Source organism: Chionomys nivalis, chromosome 7 (genome assembly GCF_950005125.1).
Source record: "Chionomys nivalis chromosome 7, mChiNiv1.1, whole genome shotgun sequence".
NCBI classification, from domain to species: domain Eukaryota; kingdom Metazoa; phylum Chordata; class Mammalia; order Rodentia; family Cricetidae; genus Chionomys; species Chionomys nivalis.
The window spans coordinates 65,205,576-65,224,243 of record NC_080092.1 but is presented as its reverse complement, the minus strand read 5'-3'; the positions used below and the strand labels follow the sequence as shown (position 1 = coordinate 65,224,243).

The 18,668-nt window shown below is 50.7% G+C and overlaps 1 protein-coding gene and 1 long non-coding RNA gene across 2 annotated transcripts; one reads left to right on the top strand and one right to left on the bottom strand.

Moving 5' to 3' along the window:
- Positions 1-208: 208 nt before the first annotated feature.
- Positions 209-10,252, bottom strand: LOC130878362 (uncharacterized). The gene is made up of 3 exons (XR_009057438.1): positions 10,155-10,252; positions 1,437-1,612; positions 209-422 (listed from the first exon to the last, which is right to left on the bottom strand). It is a non-coding gene; the product is annotated as an uncharacterized LOC130878362 (long non-coding RNA).
- A 142-nt stretch (positions 10,253-10,394) lies between these two features.
- Lhx1 (LIM homeobox 1) lies at positions 10,395-17,752 on the top strand. Its single transcript, XM_057775410.1, has 6 exons — positions 10,395-10,916; positions 11,218-11,892; positions 13,525-13,751; positions 13,838-14,115; positions 15,385-15,550; positions 15,885-17,752. Exons 2-6 carry the CDS (start codon positions 11,723-11,725, stop codon positions 16,262-16,264), a joined length of 1,221 nt encoding a protein of 406 aa, XP_057631393.1. The 5' UTR covers positions 10,395-10,916; positions 11,218-11,722; the 3' UTR covers positions 16,265-17,752.
- Positions 17,753-18,668: the final 916 nt, after the last annotated feature.

The window sequence follows — 18,668 nt, the reverse complement described above, 5'->3', positions numbered from 1 at the left end:
CACGCGTCTAAGTAATCACTGGGAAATGCATGTGTCGGGAAACAGTATCTTTCATGCTTAAATATGTCTCGGCATATATAAATGAAACATGATACTGTGCTGGGCGAGATGCTGCATATTAGTGTTGTTTGTCATTGATAGAATTAAATAATCCATGCAAAACCCCGGTAGCATTTCTTACAGTTTTATTTAACACTGTTTTGGCCAAGCAGCATTTGACTGGTGCCTACACACTGTAGATCACTACAGCAAATGTGAAATTTGGAGATTATAACATACAACACACGAGAAGTATAGCAGACAAGTGTTATCTAAAAATCCCATCTGTCCCCACCTTTCCTTGGGCTCTCCTCTTGCTTGCTTGCTTTCTTCCAGCCTGGTTGAGGGCCATCCCTCCACATTTTGCTAGGAGGCCTCTGCATCTGTGGTGAAGGGAAATAAAGAAAGGGGGGTAAGGACTTAGGGTTTGGGGAGAGAGAACACTCCAGGCTCTGGGTCTGGAATGTGTCTGCTCCTCCTAGTGCATCAGAAGCAAGCCCAAACCCTAGCGTGAGTAAAACAGGAAGACCAAGGCACCTTTACACTCCTGCAGGCCCTCAGCCTGACTGACAAAGTCACTCGTCCAGAAAAGGGAAAACAGATCGCATTTATCAAATTACTGGCAAATCCTTCCTGAAAAGAGCCATCAAATTGGGTCTCTGCTTCTTTTCTTTAAGAAGAAACTATATCCTTGCTGGGCAGTGGTGGTGCATGCCTTTAATCCCAGCATTTGGGTGGCAGAGTCAGGTGGATCTTTGTGAGTTCAAGGCCAGCCTGGTCTGTCTAGTGAGTGCCAGTACAGCCAGGGCTACATAGTGAGAACCAGTTTCAAAACAAAGCAAACAACAACAAAAAAAGAACGAAGGTTTAGCCAACTGTGGTGGGAGACACCTTTAATCCCAGCACTCAGGAGGCAGAGGCAGGCCTACAGAGTAAACTCTGTAATAGCTAGGGCCACACAGGAAAACAAAACAAAACAAAAAGAATGAAGGCTGGTCAGGGGACTTGAATGCCGGCTCCATTTCTATTATGAACCACCCGAGGCAAAGAGAAACTAGCTGACTGGGAAAGCAGGGTCTCCATCTGTAAGGCCAAACTCCCGATGTGAGTAAGAAGGTGCTGGAAGAAGAGCTTACCGGCTGCTGACACTTAAAAGAAGTCACACTTTATCGCAAAGAAGATAAATAAATGACCTTGCAGATTCTTCCAGATTTGCCCAGGACTCCACATGGAACCTTGTTCTCCTTGATGTTCTGTGGCTCCCATCCACGGAGCTCCTCCCTCTGCCCATCTCTCTGTCCCTTGAAGTTCCTCTCACTGCCTTCCGTCCTACCCGAACATCCTAGCACGATGAGGCCAGAGAAGCTAAACCTAATCTGAGTAGCAACTGGACTTACCCCACTCTACAAATACTGTCATTACCAGCTAAGTAGTCACCAGCACTGCCTTCTCAGTGAACCTCCAGACTCTCCATCAGCTAGCCTGAGTGGGGACAGCTGGATGGCAGCATCAGTAAGTACCACACCATCCTCACACTGCTGAAGTTGAGAAGCTGGCCCTCCAAGGCCGTCTCCTGAGACAATATAGAAAAGAAGAAAAAGAAAGTAAAGGAGTCTCCTGATGTTTGGATTCAAAGTGCGAACAGTAGACAGTAACACACACACACACACACACACACACACGCACGCACGCATGCTCTCCACAAAGACAAAAATCATGAATCATCTCCATGACTGAGCATTGCAGCATTAGGTAATATTCTCAGAGACCCAAGGTTTTCAGCCAAATCCCAGGTCTAAGCACAAGGACACTGCATAAATCCCTCCCCTTATGAAAGGCCAGTCTGAGCAGATGGGACCACTCTTAAGTAAACTGGAGAGCCCCCCTCCCCTTTGCTGGGCTCAAAAGGAGAGGCAGGGGGCTGGCCCTCCCATCCTGGGAGCAGGAAGTCAACCTAGTGGCAGAGGCCGAAGCTGTTAATTCTGCAGCTCATGCTCGCTTCTCCAACTCATCTCTCTAGGGGAAAGTATCCATCCCTTTGACCACACAACCTAAGGGGAGGTCAGGCTGGAGGAGGCTGAAGCAGAACAAGTGGTGGTCAGAGGTGAGAAACCAAACAGAGCTTGGAGAACTGACCTGGCAGAAGGAGGTGAGAAGCAAGGACCACCCCCACTCCCCACCCCCCACCACCACAGTTTATCTCCAGACCAAACTTGGATGTCACCTCACAGCCACCCCACTTACTGATAACCATCCTCATTAATATTAATTTTAAAAAAATACATTAGTGAAGAATGAGATAAGTAACTAAGCACTCAGAGGAGGGAGAGGGCATCTCAGAAGTTGTCTCCCTTCAACTGATACGGTACCAACTCCTACCCCAGGTCCTGCCCCCTTTCCCCAGGTGTGTCAGGAAGACACAAGGCAGGTGGATGGAGAAAGAGACAGACTCAGGCACCCCAGGTGCTCACCAAGAAATGCACAGACTGTGAAATTACACCAGGGCTGGACAACTTAGCACCACGCACGAACCCTTGGGGTACTGAAATAATTAACTTGCTAATCAGCTGCACCTTGTTCTTTCCTTTCTCCCTGGAAAAACAAAAAAATGCAAATCGCCTTCCTATGTCAGTCACTTGGAAACAAACAATGCTTTTGAAGAAACACACCCTCTGTGACAGCCCAGACTAAAATGGGTCCTGGTGCATCCTGCTGCTTCCCCCTGCCCACCCCTGCCCACCACTGCCCACCTGGCTTCCGAGAGCCCAGAGACAGAGATGCAGGGGTTTTCTATCCCCAGCAGAGCCCTTCCATCTCTGCTAAGCTTTCCCGCTTGGGCCCTCTTTAGCCTGCTTGCTGGCGCTAAACAGCCAAGATCCATGTGGAGAAAAGAGGATTGATTAGAATCGTAATAATAATCCCTGGCATTCGTCCGGCTTTAGCGGTTACAAAGTGTTTTCACACATTATCTCATTCGGTCAGAGGAAGTCGGAGCTGGAAGGGACCTCGGCAATCATTTAGCCCAATCTCCTGCTTACAGAAGGGGAAACTGAGGCCCAGAAAGGTTAAATAGCTTCTTCAAAGGCTGGCGATAGCGTGGCCAGGTAGCCTTGCTTATTGTCTAGAATCTTGTGCTGCCTGAGATCCTCTGAAATGAGGCAAGGAATATAATTGGCTTTTTTTTTTTTTTTTGCTACATCACAAATACAAACCAACAAGTCAAACAATTAACAAGACATGAAATGAATGAAGGCTACTCCTATAAGCGGTGGTCTCTGTAGGTGGAAGAGGGGAGACTGACAAGGAGAGAGTGAGTCCGAGTTCAGACGGACAGGTTAATGCAGAGACACCCCCCCACACACACACAACGCCACTGTCTCTCTATGCTCATTCCCATCTCCTGGGGTTTAAAAATGAGAACGTTAGACACTTTGAGGTTTGGGGCTTAATGTGGAGCACGTTGGCAGGAAGGAGCTTTTCTTGAATTCTAATCTGGCACCTCCACTGGAGGGCTCACAGTATAATAGGTTTGTGTGTGCATGTGTGTGTCCACGCAAAACATTAGATGTAGCAGTGAAAAACACCCATCTTGATCCTTGTACAGATCGGATAATTTGCAAATTAATGGCTCTTTCCCTCCAAGGCTCTGAGAAGGTTAAAAAAAAAAAAGCTTTCTGAAGAAAGGGATATGTGGATAAAAGACAGAAACCAGAAATATAAATAGGGCAAAAGAAGCCACATGGACACAGTTCTGCCAGGAACATATCTCCTTGTGAAGGGCACATGTGTCCAGCCTTCCTCTGCTTCCTGTGGCTCTTAATTTAAAAGATAAAACTGCTTTGGTCCTCAGATGCCTGCTCTATTTGCAGATGTATTTATAAATGCACAAGACACCATTTCTGGGTTCTAGGTTTTAAATTCATCTCTTCTCACCCTTCATCTGCCTTCTGAAGACAAGCCTCCCTCTGCCTGTCGGTGGAACTTCTGTCTGCCCCTATTGCCCACGCTAGTTGGAAGGTAAGCGGTTCCTTTGTGTGTTCATTTATTACTAAGCCCAACTCTTTTCCCTCTAAAACTCCTTCTTCTCCCTGTTGAGCTGACCATGCTTGTGGATTTATGAAGAGAGATGTTTTAGCAGAAATCCCCCAGAGTGTCCCATCAGCCCTAAATCCCAGGCCCGCTCACCCCCCCAAGACCCTATGACACACAGCATGCCAACACGGCTTCCTCTTGCCTATGCATTAGCCATCCATTGTGGCAACCTGACATCTCTCACACATAAAACCGTAAGAGAGAAATAAAATATCTGTCTCTTGGCGAAAATAAAGCTTTGCCTCCCTCCTGATGTATAGGATATAAAATAAAGCCGCGGCTCCAATAGTGGCTTTTCCTTATGCCGGAGTTGCCTTTGCACACACGGAGACAATGAAGACGGATGGTTTGGGACGAGGCCCAGCCTCCTGGGGCCGCCTTCACCCTCTTTTATTATAGTCTCTCTCCACCTCCCTGCCTTTTTCTTTCTTCTTCACTTTCTTCCCTTTCTGGTTTCTATTTGCCTTTTATATGCCCTTCTCTTTCTCTGGCCTGAAATTGTATTCCTTTTGCTTGTTTTTCTCTTCCTTCTTTCTTCTTTTTTTTTCCTCTTAAAGCATGACAGTGATGTTGAGAGGAAGCCAAGCGTCTCACCTCTTCTGACATACCAGCCACCTCTCTTGGTCTGCCCATCACCCTCAGCTCTCTCTGGACCTCTGGTCCCTCGCAGTAATACTGCTGTTACTGCTTGGGGACTTGCTTTGGTCAAATGTACAAAGGCCCCCAAGGGGCAATTAAGAATTGTGTTTAGTGAGGCTGAGAGTTATTTTGTTTCTCTAGGAAACTGTGTGCCCTCCACTCCGGTCTCTGACTATTTACTTAGCCTCTAAGGAGGCCAACAGAAGACACTGCTACCTCAGAGGTTTGACAGTTGACCTTCACCTCCCAAAGCATGGACACTCCAACAACAATAGTGGTCTTTGGGTCCCTTCAGCCAACTCAGCTACCAACAGACAGATCAGTCCCCTGCTTCTGTTTCCTAGTCCTGAGGCCTGAGCATGGAGTGGGGTGAGTGTGTGGAGCCTTCTCCCTGCCCACATAGAGCTGTTCACACAGGCACAGAGGCACGGCTACCTGCCTGCCTTCCCACCCATTACACATTCTTCCCCACCCAGCAGCAGCCACTTCATTCCTCCTTCCTCCCCAGAGACCACAGCTTTGCCAGATGACAGCCACTCTGTGGACTTCCATGTCTGAATGGATTTCTGTAACTCTACAAGTTTTTCCTCATCCATGGCCTAGCCTCATCCCTTCTACTGCTTTCTCTTCATTCTTCTCAAGCTGTTTCCCCAGCCATCCTAAAAGCCTCTCCAGCTCTGTCAGGGACTGCAGGATGCATCTCTCTGAGGTCCTGGAAGAATAGACAGTGACTGCAGGTAGCTCCCTTGGGGGAGGACAAGAGAGTCAGAGTCACAGACTGCCATGTGGGCCACGTCTAGCAGAGGGGTAGCGAGTGATTTTCAGCTGAGACACTTAAGTCCCAGGTGCATATCCACAGAAGGTCCTCGGTGTGCATGATCTAGTCACTCTAAGTCTAGATGATCTTTGTTAACATTGCCCCAAACCTGGACAGGCAAGGCAGTTAGTCACATCTGCTGAACTCTGCCCAACAATGAGGGAGGTGCTGAGGATAAGGGATTAGAGCTGCCAACTTCAGAACAAACTCATTCTCAGTTCCAAAGGCTGCTAGTTTTGGGGTTTTTCTCCCTCCCTCCCTTCCCACTTGATATCTCTCCAGATATCAGCAGTGACCACCACCATTAGATAAGGGGAGAGAGTCAATTAGTGAGAGGATTAATTACTCTGAGGCAGGCGCCCCGTTTGTCTTCCTTACGGGTGTGAGTGTGTGCTCACACAGAGGAACACGGGCACGCACCCAAATACACATTGTTGTCACGCTGTCTTAGACGTTTTATTTATTTGTTGGATTCCTGCCCAGTGCTGCTCACAGGCTTTCCATAGGCGTTAAGTCTCCCACCAGACTCCAACCTCCTTTCCTCCGGCCCAGGAATGTGCCTGTCACATGCACAGCCCACTTAGGTCCCAGTGGAAGACCCTGGTTGGGAGCTTCTGGACTCTTCAGCTTCTAGTTTTCTCTCCACTAGCTTTTTTTTTTTTCTTTCTTCACACTGTATTATTCTTTAGCTCAGGCTTGCCTGGACATCACTGAGTAGCAACCTTGAACTCAAGTACTGGGATTACAGCGGCGAACCACGACAAAGGGTGTCCCCCCTCCTTCTTTGCTTCGTTCTTCCATGTGTTTCTCTTGACACATCTTCCCTCCCTTTACAGCCTCTTGCTTTTGGGGCATGCCTTCTCTTCTTCACGCCTTTTCTATTCACTTCTGTCTCCTTCAACGCAACCTCTCTCTTCCGTGGTGACTACCATTGCTCAGCTGGACTGGGATTAGCATGCTCCACCTCGCAGCTGCTCTAACCGTCCTCCCCATGCTCAGAGTCCCCCCAGCCCTCATGCGAAGTCTGGATTGTTTACCTAGGCCAGGTGCATGTCATGATATTCGGCAGGATACTGCCCTTTCTTGGCTTCACTGTCCTTTCCCTACTACTGCCCAAGCTCGGTTTGGAAAATGCCTCCGGGGGGGCAAAGTGCACTCTGGAACACCGTTGCAAGGTCCACCTTTTCCGACTTCTCACCTTCAGTAACGCAGTGATAGGAGCAGGTGCCCTTGCTCAGATTGGGGTTCCCTTCTCAGAAAGTGTAGAGAATAAAGATCTCCCCCTCCCACAACTCCTTTACTATGCAGTTCAGGGAAGACAACGATATAAACTAGAAAGAACTTCGTATTAAGAGCGCAAACCTCGAGAGAGGGGAAGGGAAAGAAGAGGGTACTGGATCAGAGAGACTCTAGCAGAGCAGTTTTCCATGTTGCATAAGCTGGATCTTCACAGGTCTGTGCGGAGTTTGTGTGGCTTCCAGGTGGCAGGGGTCCAGGGTGCATCTAGCTGGCTCCTTCCTTCCTCCCTACTAGACCTATGCTGCTGAATATTTGGGGGGGAGGTTGTGGCTGGCAGTCCTAGGAGACTACTGTGGCGTGGCCTCCTCTCCCTCTTCTGGGGACCTGGTCTGGACTAGAGGAAGGAAGTGGCCACTCTAGGAATTAAATAGCAACCCACAGTGACTAGGAAAGGACGGTTCCTGGTTGGTGGGAAATACTCCAGGCTGGACTAGCAGGTGTGGAGGATATGGATTCAAGGACTCTGGATCCAAGAGGCAAGGGAGATGGGGGTGTGTGAGCGGGGAAGGCTAGTTAGTCCCAGTTCTGAGACAGGGTCTCTCCCTCCATTCGAACTGCTTTTGAGAAGCTTCTAAGAAGACAAATCTCTACTATGGAAGTCACTATCTGGGCCCTCTGGGACCTTTCCCTACGGTGCCTTGGGAGTAGGGTGGAGGAGAATGATGGCCAGGTTTCCAAATTGAATCTCAGGACACTCGCCGGGATATAAGTGACTGAGGGTCTATGTGAATTTGAGGGATGGAGAGTAGTAAAACGGGTGTATTTGAAATCGTGGACAGCGCGGCAGTGTAGGTGAGGGTGGAAGGTTGGGGATCTTCAGCGGTCATTTATACCTAGGCAGAGCTGAATTCGGTGGATTCAGAGATGGCGGATTTAGAAAGCTGGGTCCGTTTTCTCTCCTTGTCTCCACTACTGATTACATTTCAAAATCAGAGCTCAGTGGAAACGGTGGGGGGAAAAACATTATTTTTGTGTGCTGTCACTGCCGAAGTGTTAAACATGGATTTTAGACAGAATCAAGGAACCAAGATACATGCCTTGCCTTGCTCCCGCTCGTTGACATACACACATCCCAGAAGCCGGGATTGGCTCGGCGACCGGTTTTCTTCACCATCTGAACCCGGAGACATGCAGAACACAACACCCTAGAACCAGTGTCCTGTCTTCGCCCAACTCCCATCTTCTAAAGGGGCCCTCTCTCCCATTTCTTGGTCTCAAAGTCATTGCACCCCCAAACCAGTAAAAACCTCTCCCCGACTACAGAAGGAAAGATGCGAGTCGGAAAAGGCGGCGGGCAACGGAGTCCAGTGGCACCCTACAGTTCCCCGAGACAGCAATTTCTCAGTTGCCCCTCCCGGGCCCCTCGGCTTTGCACTGAAGTAGCCCAGCTGCGCCGCGAGAGTGAGCCACCAGGGACCTGGGCGACTACAGGCTCCTGAGAGGGGCGGTTGAGTCCAGGGCGATAGCAGCTAGCTCTGGAACAGTTGAGGGTGGAGAGCCTGGGGACCGATGGCCCCTTCCTTTGGAAAGCCGCTTGGGAGTCGGGGTAATAATAGAGGATCCGGCGCTCCGCCGCACTTGGCACGTCTGGGGGTACCCAAATTCTTGATACTTGTTCTACGAAGCGTCGGGTCCGCAGGAAGATCCCGACGCCCAGTCCGAACCCGAACCCGAAGAGCCCGCCCGATAGGTGGGAGAGCCGCCTTCTAACCCCCATTCAGTCCTGAGTCTAAGCCTAGAAAAAACCAGGAGAGGGGTTGTTGCGTGAGAGCTTGGCTGCGCTACTTGAGTCCACAACTGCTCCACGCGAGTGTGGAAGTGGACAAGGGTAGCGAGAATGCTTTGGAGATCTGACACTCGGGGTGCGGTGTGGGGGGTGTCGCAGAGGAGTCCTGTGAGGCAGGCCTTGGTGGTTGGTTTTACAAAGCAACTATCATGCTGGCGAGAAGGCAGAGCTACTGAAGAGCTTCAGGGTTGCCGGGAGGTGCAAGAAAAAGCAGAAAGGGGGGCGTTGGCACAGCTCTAAAAACTAACAATGCCATCCAACATAAGCCAAGTTCGGGGCAGCTTCTTCTCTCTTCGCTGGAAGAGGGTATTCTGTTTGTGGACCCGAATTCACTGCCAGTCCAACTGCGTTTCCGCGCACTTTTCTCCTAATTTAGACCTGTGGAAGATCTGCCAGGTGCATAGATGAAGTAACTCAAAAGGCAGATTCTGAAATATCATCTAGACATGGCTGCAGGGACACTCTTACTTCCCTCGAAATTCGAGTAATGACCTTCCTAGCATCTCCCCCAAATAGGGGGCAAAAGTAACACCGCTTTGAGACAAATTTGGGTTAAGCTTAGAAAAAAAATCAGTCGCTACAGTTAACTTGAGTGCTACTGGAAACTAGAATCATTAAAAGTTCAAGCCCTCAGGACCAGCATCTGACTCCCACAACTAGGCAGATCCGCCCCCGCCTCGGTAGACGGTGACCAGGAGTTTATAAGGCAGACAAAATTAGGAAAGTGTATTAACCCTAAGGAGTGTACTCTGGTGGGTATGGTTCGCTGATGTCTGAAGAAACGAACTAGCTCAAGCCTGGAAAAAGGAAGGTCTGGGAGCCAGGCTACACTGCCAGTGCGCTGCACGCCTCCCTCCCCTGCAGCCGAGGTGCTGTCCCCCGTTGCAACCACCTCCCCCAGCCGCGGGAGCCCTGCGGTTTCCCACCTAGTCATTTGTTTTTGTTTGTAAAAGGTGTCTCCGGATCACAATTTTCTCACAACTTCTCGCCAGAGTTGCAACTCCTCACCCGAAGCGCTTCCCCACCCACTCCTTCTCGCGTCCTGGTGCCGCGCCTCCGGTTTCCCCGCCCCCATCAGGAAACCGCCCGAATCAACTTTCCAAGAGAGCGCAGCGGGAGATCGACACTCGTGTCTCCCAGATACCCTGCCGGGTGGACTTTGGTTGGACTTGGGGGTGGGGGGAAGGCACCAAGAGACAAGGGGGGAGATTAAGCTGCCAAGCGCCCCCTACCTCTCCAAAGACTCGAACTGGGCCGAGGGCAATTTCCAGGCCAAAAGAGCAAGAAGAGGAGGGCTGTTGACACCTACTGAATTGCAGAGCCAGTGTACCTGGACCTCCCAAGCTTCCAGACCCAGTTACACTCTAATCCCAACCAGGCTTTCTCCGCCCCCACCCCCGTATGGTTGCCTTTACCCTCCCATGGAACTCTGGCCTCCTCCGCACCTTCTTTCATTCCCTGACACTGAAACAGACGCCTTACCAAACATGGAAGGGGCCAGGACATCTCGCTGCCATCGCCGGTACCGCGCGGGGCTACCGCCACTGATCCTCTAAACGCGGTCTCCCCGCACTCTCCCTGGCCGGGGGGGAAATGCAGAATGGTTTACAGAGGGACCGCGAGGCGCTGATTGGTCGCAGTTCGCCGTGACGTCGGCGGGCGCTGCGTTAAGGCGAGGGGGCTTCCAGGGCTCAGCCAACAGCCAGGAACAGTGACCGAGCCGCTGGAGCTGGGAGAGACGCGCCGAAGACTGGGCCAGAAAACCAGAGACCTAGGGACGCGCGCTGGGAGAGAGCCAACAAGAAACCCGCGGACCGGACAGCAACACCGGCGAGCCGCACCGAACTGTTCCAGCCGCTGGCCTTCCGTAGCCGCTGCACCAGGACATTTCTCTAAAGCTCTCCAAGACGCCCCCTCCCCTTGGCTCCTCCCTTTGAACCAGAAAAAGAAAAAGAGAGGAAAAAGAAAGGAAGGATACTAGAAAGGAAAGCCAGATTTGCCACCACAACAAAAGGGGAGGAGGGAAAAAAAGTCGAGAGACTGTGGGGCTGAAACGCAAGCCGCGGAAGCGTGGGCCGAGCGATGCGGGGCTGCGCGCCCAAGCGGCCGCGAGTTGTGACTGAAGCCAGGATGCACGGCCAGGCACGGTGAAGAGCCAGATCACATTGCCTTCCCGAAGGAGTCCAGGCGCAGGGAGGGCCGCTGCGAGGACACGGAAGGCCTCCTGGCAGGCCAACGGCCGAGGTGACAGGGCTGGGGCGGTGGGGAGCGAGCGAGTGCGCCCGGCTGCGTCCGCCCGAAGTTGTCCCTTTTCATTTTTGACTGGCAAAAACACTCTCCAAAGGGGGGTGGGGACCTAAGCATCAACTACAATCAACAAATCTACCCAACCTGCCCTCTCTCTCATCCCTTGGCCTGCCCTCGACCCCTTCCCAGGCCCAGCGCAGTCGCCCAGACTGTCCCGACTCTCTGCAAGAAGCCGGCAACGTAGGATCCAAAGCGTTCTACTCCTGTGTTCTTTTCTTTCCGTGTTTTTTTTTTTAAGGGAAAAACCCGGTGGTGGGCCGTCTGGCACGCACACACAACCTGCCTTCATACTTCGACAAAAGCAGATGCACTTTGACTTCTGACAGCTCTACCTCAAGCAGGAGAGAACCCAGCGTCGCTTTCTTGAATCCCGAGCTCTTGCCGTCTTTCTTTTAGCCTGTTTCAATTTTATTTCCGTCCCGCCCCCTTTCTCGGTGACCTTCACTCCTTCTTCGGCTTTGGGCAGAAGAGCGGCTTTCTTGTCCGCTGGAAACTGATTTTCCTCGCCTAGTGAGCTGAGGTGGCGCTGCTCCAGCCCCGCGGCCCTGGGATTCCCGGGCTGCCCCGTACCAGCCTGGACTCTCCCCTTTTGATTTGCTGGTGCGGTTTTTTTGCTTGCCCGACTTGAGCGGGTTTTTTCTTTTTGGAGGAACTGGGAAGCTCAGGCTGGTTGTCTTCAGGAGTCACCTCCTCGATTCTATTTGCCCCATCGATCGGAGCCTCACCGGACCAAACCAAAGACCATGGTGCACTGTGCGGGCTGCAAAAGGCCCATCCTGGACCGTTTCCTCTTGAACGTGCTGGACAGGGCCTGGCACGTCAAGTGCGTCCAGTGCTGTGAATGTAAATGCAACCTGACCGAGAAGTGCTTCTCCCGGGAAGGCAAGCTCTACTGTAAAAACGACTTCTTCCGGTGAGTACTTCCCTCCCGCGCCTCTGCTGCTCCCTTCCCACGGGCCCTTCCAGGCCGGCTTCGGATCAGAGGTCAGCGTGGCCACATTAGGAGCTGCCTTTTCTCTCGGGCAGCCAAGTCCCTCTTAGGTAGTTGGGATGCCGAGATATCTGTCCTACTTGATACTGGAAAGTGTGGTCCGTGTTTGGCTGCAGGTGCCTAGAAAAGAAAGGGTCTGAGCCGACTTCATCTCAGAAGCCCCTCCACATCATTGGAGAGGTACAGCAGCCTCGGGGTTGCAGCTCCCGCTCGCCTTTCCCGAACCGAAGCTCTCCTGCCACCAATCGCCTTTTCCGGGCCTCCCAGATAGCTGCTCCTTCAAGTAGAGCTCAGGAGCTCCGGCTTTTTTCCAGTCACTGACTTTTCCTTCTCTGAGAGGTCTTTCCCAAACTAGAGTCCCTGTGGTCGGGGTGGAAAAAAGCCGCAATAAAGAGCCCGCCCTTGAGGCCAATCCTGTATGCCTGGGGTCTCCCTAAACATTGATTGGCCTATAAGCGTAGACCTGGGAGAACGGTACCGTGCTGGCCTTGGCCCAATGCCCAGCGCCGGCTCCTCTTCGCGGCCTTTCCAGCCGATTCCCCATCAGGAAGGCCACCTTCTGGCGAACACGCGGCTCGTTGGAGCCGGGAAAATTCTCCTCTGTTTACCATTTTGCTTGTATTTTCTTAAACTGATTATTTGCCACAATCAAAGCTGAACAGGGAAGAATGGCCTCAAATGTAAATTGTATTTTCCACTGGTTTGAAATCCCACACTTTATTCAGCGATTTTGGTTTGGTTTCTGAGGATTGATCAAATCTGGAAAAGAGTTTGAAGCCATCGGGCCTCCTTAGCCCGAAGGAACAGGAAGCGGAGTCCCCAGTGACGATTCGGGACGCGCGGCTCCTGTTTGTAGAGGACCTGTGAAGCTAAGGGAGGTGCGAGCTGCTATTGCGGAAAGGCTGAGCTTTGGGGCTTCGGCAGACTGCTCGGGTTTTTACTCTACAAGGGCTGGATCCGTGCCGGAGAGCGCTAGCCCCACCGGCTTGCGGGGCTCTCAGAGCCTGACAAGCGGCTAAGCTCAGCGGGACTCCTGAAGCCCGCTCAACCCGGCCACGACTCCCACTAGCGCCAATCTGCCAGGCTTTTGCGCACGAACGTGGCAACTGCCCAGCTACAGCTACCAAGGCTCTCTCAGAGTCAGTGTTTGTTTACTCGGGGCGGGATCGGACTTTGCCAACCCGCGCCTGTGCTCAGGTCTTTTTGTGGTGAAAGCAAGACAAAGCTAGCAACATAGAGCGGGACCTTTCTGCGGAGCTCTTAGCTCGAATTTGACATCTCTGAATCTAATCGGAAAATGTGTGCTCGGTTTCCATTCCGCCCTTGTAGCCACTTGGAAACCTTTTCTCACGACACTTTTTTTTCCTGGGGAATAATGTCGAGGCATGAGGTTAGAGGTTAGGGGCAGCTTGGGCCATGAACACTGACCGAATGTTTTCCCTCCCTTTTCCCTGATGTCCCGCGATCTCTCCTGCCTCTCTCCTTATTCCTCTGGCGGCTTTTATTTCACCCTGTCTGCTGTACTTCTTTCTCATCTCCGCACACCCTATGCAGATGTTTCGGTACCAAATGCGCGGGGTGTGCGCAGGGCATATCTCCAAGCGATCTGGTGCGGAGAGCACGAAGCAAAGTCTTTCACCTCAACTGCTTCACGTGCATGATGTGTAACAAGCAGCTTTCCACGGGCGAGGAGCTCTACATCATCGACGAGAACAAGTTCGTTTGTAAAGAGGATTACCTGAGTAACAGCAGTGTCGCCAAAGAGAACAGCCTCCACTCTGGTGAGACCAGGATTCCCAACTGGCTAGAGGGTGGGTATGGGGAGGAAAGAAAGGACCCTGCTCATCACTCCTTTTTCTCTTCCCAGCCACCACAGGCAGTGACCCTAGTTTATCTCCGGATTCCCAAGACCCATCGCAGGATGATGCCAAGGACTCGGAAAGTGCCAACGTGTCGGACAAGGAAGGTGGGAGCAATGAAAACGATGACCAGAACCTAGGTGCCAAGCGCAGAGGACCCCGAACCACGATCAAAGCCAAGCAATTGGAGACATTGAAGGCAGCCTTTGCAGCTACACCCAAGCCCACACGCCATATCCGTGAGCAACTGGCCCAGGAGACTGGCCTCAACATGCGGGTCATTCAGGTCAGAACCCTGGTTGACCACTCTGTTCCCCAAAGGCTCACATGACCACTAAGGGAACGTAGGCTGAGCCTGGGAGAGCCCAGAGTTTTGAGGGTAGGAGAAGAAGTTAGTGGGACTAGGAAAAAGCTGTCCTGATACATTGGAATATGAGGGAAAAAAAGCCCCACAGAGGTGACAGTGGCTAATGGGACGGGAGTGACTCGAGAGCGAGCCATAAAGCTGAAGGAAAACATAGTGTCCAACAGCACAGTGGCAACAGCTAAAATCCATCTTTCTGTACACAGCTTGTCCCTTTCTCACCCTTGTTAAGGAGCAGAGAGGTGGCTGTGGGGTCCAGAGTCATTCAGTTCCTCCCTGTTCTGTACAATAAGCTCTCCCTCTATTTCCCCAACCCCAAATTTGTGCGTTTTGAGCCCCAGTTAGAAAACCTCCAGAGCAGAGGCTTGTCCTGCCCAAGGAGGTGGGGTGCCCAGGATTGAAGGAGAGATAGTTTGGTGGGAAGCCGGTTCCGCCCAGATGCAGCCTAATGTAGGATGGGGAGGCTAAGCCTTCTGCAGATAGCTGGGCCACTGCGTTGGGAAGATGCCAAACTAGAGCCTGTCTCGGATACCAGGAGTCTGGCCCTGCCTGTACTGTGTGTCTAATCGAAGTGCCTAGAGGCCGGGTGAGGGTGTGGGTGGATGTGCCTGCTCAAGTGTTAGAAGGGCAGCCTCTGGGAGGTTGTGTGAACCTCATGAATATGGGTTTGTGTGTCTGTCACTATTGGAGAGAGGCAGTGTCTAAGTATGTTTGGCACGTCGAGATTTTGTGTGGGTGTGAAAAGGAGATTGTGGGTTTTGGTGTCACTACCCTTGGGAAACAATCAGCAGAAAGCTTTCTGTATCTCTGTCACTACATGATATGGGGGTAGGGACCAACAAGAGACCCTGAAAGGGAAGCTGTGTATGTGACACTATTTTGAAGCGGTCCAGTGTCTATGATCCCTAAGATAATATAATGCTAAGCGTGTGATTGCTGGATATAGTGGGACTACAAAATCAAACAAGGCAGTAGTCTGCTCAGCTCCCCTTCTTGGGAATCCTGCACACCTACCCTTGGCCTGGTACTATTCATTCAGAGACCACCACACACACACACACACACACACACACACACATACACATTCACGCACACCAAGTGGCAGTGGAGGAATGAGTGACTGGGCCCCCGTTGCACACCCGGCTGGCCAGTGGGGTCTCCGCGATCTCATCCTGTGCCTGTGTACTTCAGGTCTGGTTCCAGAATCGACGTTCCAAGGAGCGGAGGATGAAGCAGCTGAGCGCGCTGGGCGCTCGGCGCCACGCCTTTTTCCGCAGTCCCCGCCGGATGCGGCCGCTGGTGGACCGCCTGGAGCCCGGCGAGCTCATCCCCAATGGCCCCTTCTCCTTTTACGGAGGTGAGTGTGGCCGAGCAGCAAGGCGGGCCCAGGCTGAGCCGGCTTCGCTGGAAGCGGGTGGCAGCGCAGGAAGTACCGCTAGCTTTCTGTTGAGGGGTAGGGGCAAAGACCCAGAGCAAGTTAGGGGAGGTGGCTGAAGTCCCAGCTCCGGTGAGAAAAGGGTCCCAGGAAGGGAGAAGCTCTGAGTTTTATGACAAATCTCCTCTCCTGCTCTGGTGCCTCTCGAACAGCCAGTTCCCCGAGCTGCCCTGAGATGCCCGCTGCCGGGTCTTTCCTGCCCTGTGGTCTCACAAGACTCAGGGTTGTGCTCTGACACCTCCTTTCTGGTCGGCAGATTACCAGAGCGAGTACTATGGTCCCGGGGGCAACTACGACTTCTTCCCGCAAGGACCGCCATCCTCGCAGGCCCAGACGCCAGTGGACCTACCTTTTGTGCCATCATCTGGGCCTTCGGGGACGCCGCTGGGAGGTCTGGACCACCCGCTGCCTGGCCATCACCCTTCCAGCGAGGCACAGCGATTCACCGACATCTTGGCACATCCCCCAGGGGACTCGCCTAGTCCTGAGCCCAGCCTGCCCGGGCCTCTCCACTCCATGTCAGCGGAGGTCTTCGGACCCAGTCCACCCTTCTCATCTCTGTCCGTCAATGGCGGGGCCAGCTACGGGAACCACCTGTCCCATCCTCCTGAAATGAACGAGGCAGCCGTGTGGTAGCGGGGCCTCGCATGGGCCACGGGATCTCGTGGTTGTACAGAGACTACAGAGACGAACTTTTATTTAAGAAAAAAAAAATAGGAAAAAAAAAACATATAAAAAGCAAGCCTCCTGCTCCTCTTCCTCCAGCCTCGGGGACCATTCTCAGTATGGGGGAGACTGGAAGGCAAAGGGGGTCCAAAATAGGATCCAAATCCGCCTCACGGTAGAGCTGGGATATCCACACACTGGCTGGCAAAACGCAGAACTGGGGCTCCTGAAGGGGAATTCTCAGCTATCCTCAACCTTCAACCTGAGTCTGGATCGGTGGACAGACTCCACCGGCGGCGGCTCCTCTGGCTAGCTGGAAGACGGCTTTGACAGCTGCAGCCTTGAACAGTCCTGGGCAATGCCAGGAGCCTGGGGAGGGAAACCTAGAGGCTCAGCCGGGTGAGGGAGGAGAAGCTTTCCAGTCAAGAGGGTCCTAGTTCTGGGAGATCTTAGTGTTGTCTCAGAGTTCAGCGACGACAACAAACTCTTAATAGCTTCAGAAACACCGACCTGCTGTGCATCAGGTGGGACTATATATATATTTTTTGTCTATCCGAGTTTTTGATTTTTGTTTTTGCCAAAATTTCAAAATTTTAATGTAAAGCTCTCAATTCTTCTACCTTCACAAATTTCTCTCTCTCTCTCTCTTTCTCTCTCTCTCTCTCTCTCTCTCTCTCCCTCCCTCCCTCCCTTTCTCTCCCTCCCTCTCTCTCTACACATACACACACACACACACACACACCACACATACACACACACACACACACACACACCCGTCTCTCCACAGGATGGTCTCCAGCCACACCTCTCAGTAAAATGACTTGAACATCACCTCTACAAAAAAAGTACTCTACCTTCACACGAAAGTTAAAAAAAAAGAGAGACTATTGAACTAAAAACAGTCAACTGTTTACGTATAATGTTAAATTCAGGAGTTCAGTGTTTTACTAATATATCCTGTTTTAAAACCTCTTGTTCAAAAACAAAATGTTTTGAGCAATCAACCAAAATTGTTCCTTTTCTTTTCCTGTAGATGTTCTGACAGACTTGCAGGGCTTGCAGCTCACTGTGCTAGTATGTAAAAAGGTGTTGTTTACACGAGGCAAAGGAAAAACATAATATCCAGACAGTTGCCAAATAGAATAAATTATAGCACAAATACTGTAATGGTGCCTGGCACCAGCAACTTGAGAAAGTGTTAAAAAAAAGTGTTACAAGGTTTAAAAAAACATCTTTGCTAATTTTTAGTCCTGTTGAACATTCATGAAATTGTTAATATGACTTATATAGACCCACACAGGTTTTATTTTTGTGTCTTTAAAATAAAAGTCCAAAATATTTAAATTTTATGGTCAAATATGCAGTCAGCAGCTGCTACTTGTTCCTTTATATATTAAATTTCTCATATGTCTTTTATTGTTCTATAAACCTAAGCTTGTGTGACCTCCAGTGCATATTAGACCATTCACTGTATGAAAGAAAACATGTTGAATAAATTTGTGAGTTTTTAATAAAAATAGAAAACCTGATGTTTAGATAATTGGTGTGGCATCCCATGTTTTCAGCGATTGGAGGGAAGTTCCAAGAACGTGCTGAGTGGACCCTCAGAAGTCAGTAGGGAGGGAGACAAGACTGGGGTGATGCTTTCACCTTGGCTCTGGCTTAAACCCTTCACCAAGCTCTCTTCTTTGCCTCTCGCTGTTATTAAATACAGATTTGCATTCTGTGGATTTAACTGATACAGTTAACGTGATTTGCTGATAAGTTAATATAGAATTGGAAATGGAAATCAAATCCACAGCTAAAAGAAAGCGAATGATGCGGGTCTGTGATTAGGTGAGAGCGCCTGCACCCTCTTTTCCTCCCTGCACTTGCAAAGTCAGGCTTGGGAATGTCCATACTTGTAAATAGATAGTTAGACCTGCTCTTTTTCAGCTTCAATTCATTTTTCATAGATAATCCTGCTTTCTAATTTGGTGAGTTGAAAGATAACCTAACATGAATATAAAGTATAACTAGAAATGAAATACTTTAATCCCTTTCACAGAACTGATATGAAATTGTTATTGGATGGTATTTACTACATTTGAAGTTTTCCAAAAGGAAAACTATTGTCTGGCATAGGATACATATTAAGTTTCTGCAGAAGATGAACAAAATTAACTAATATAGAAATCAAATTGCAACTGGGTGTTAAGTTGCCAATAGATATAGGGTCTTGAGAGTAGTTAAATCCCATCCAAACCTCCAATAGAAATGGAAGAAATGTGAATGTTTCTCCTATGAAATACTAATGTGTAGGTGTATGAGAGTTTTAATATCAGGGTCCCAGGGTTTCTTTACCATATTGCCTAGATTTCAGTCTGGATCATAT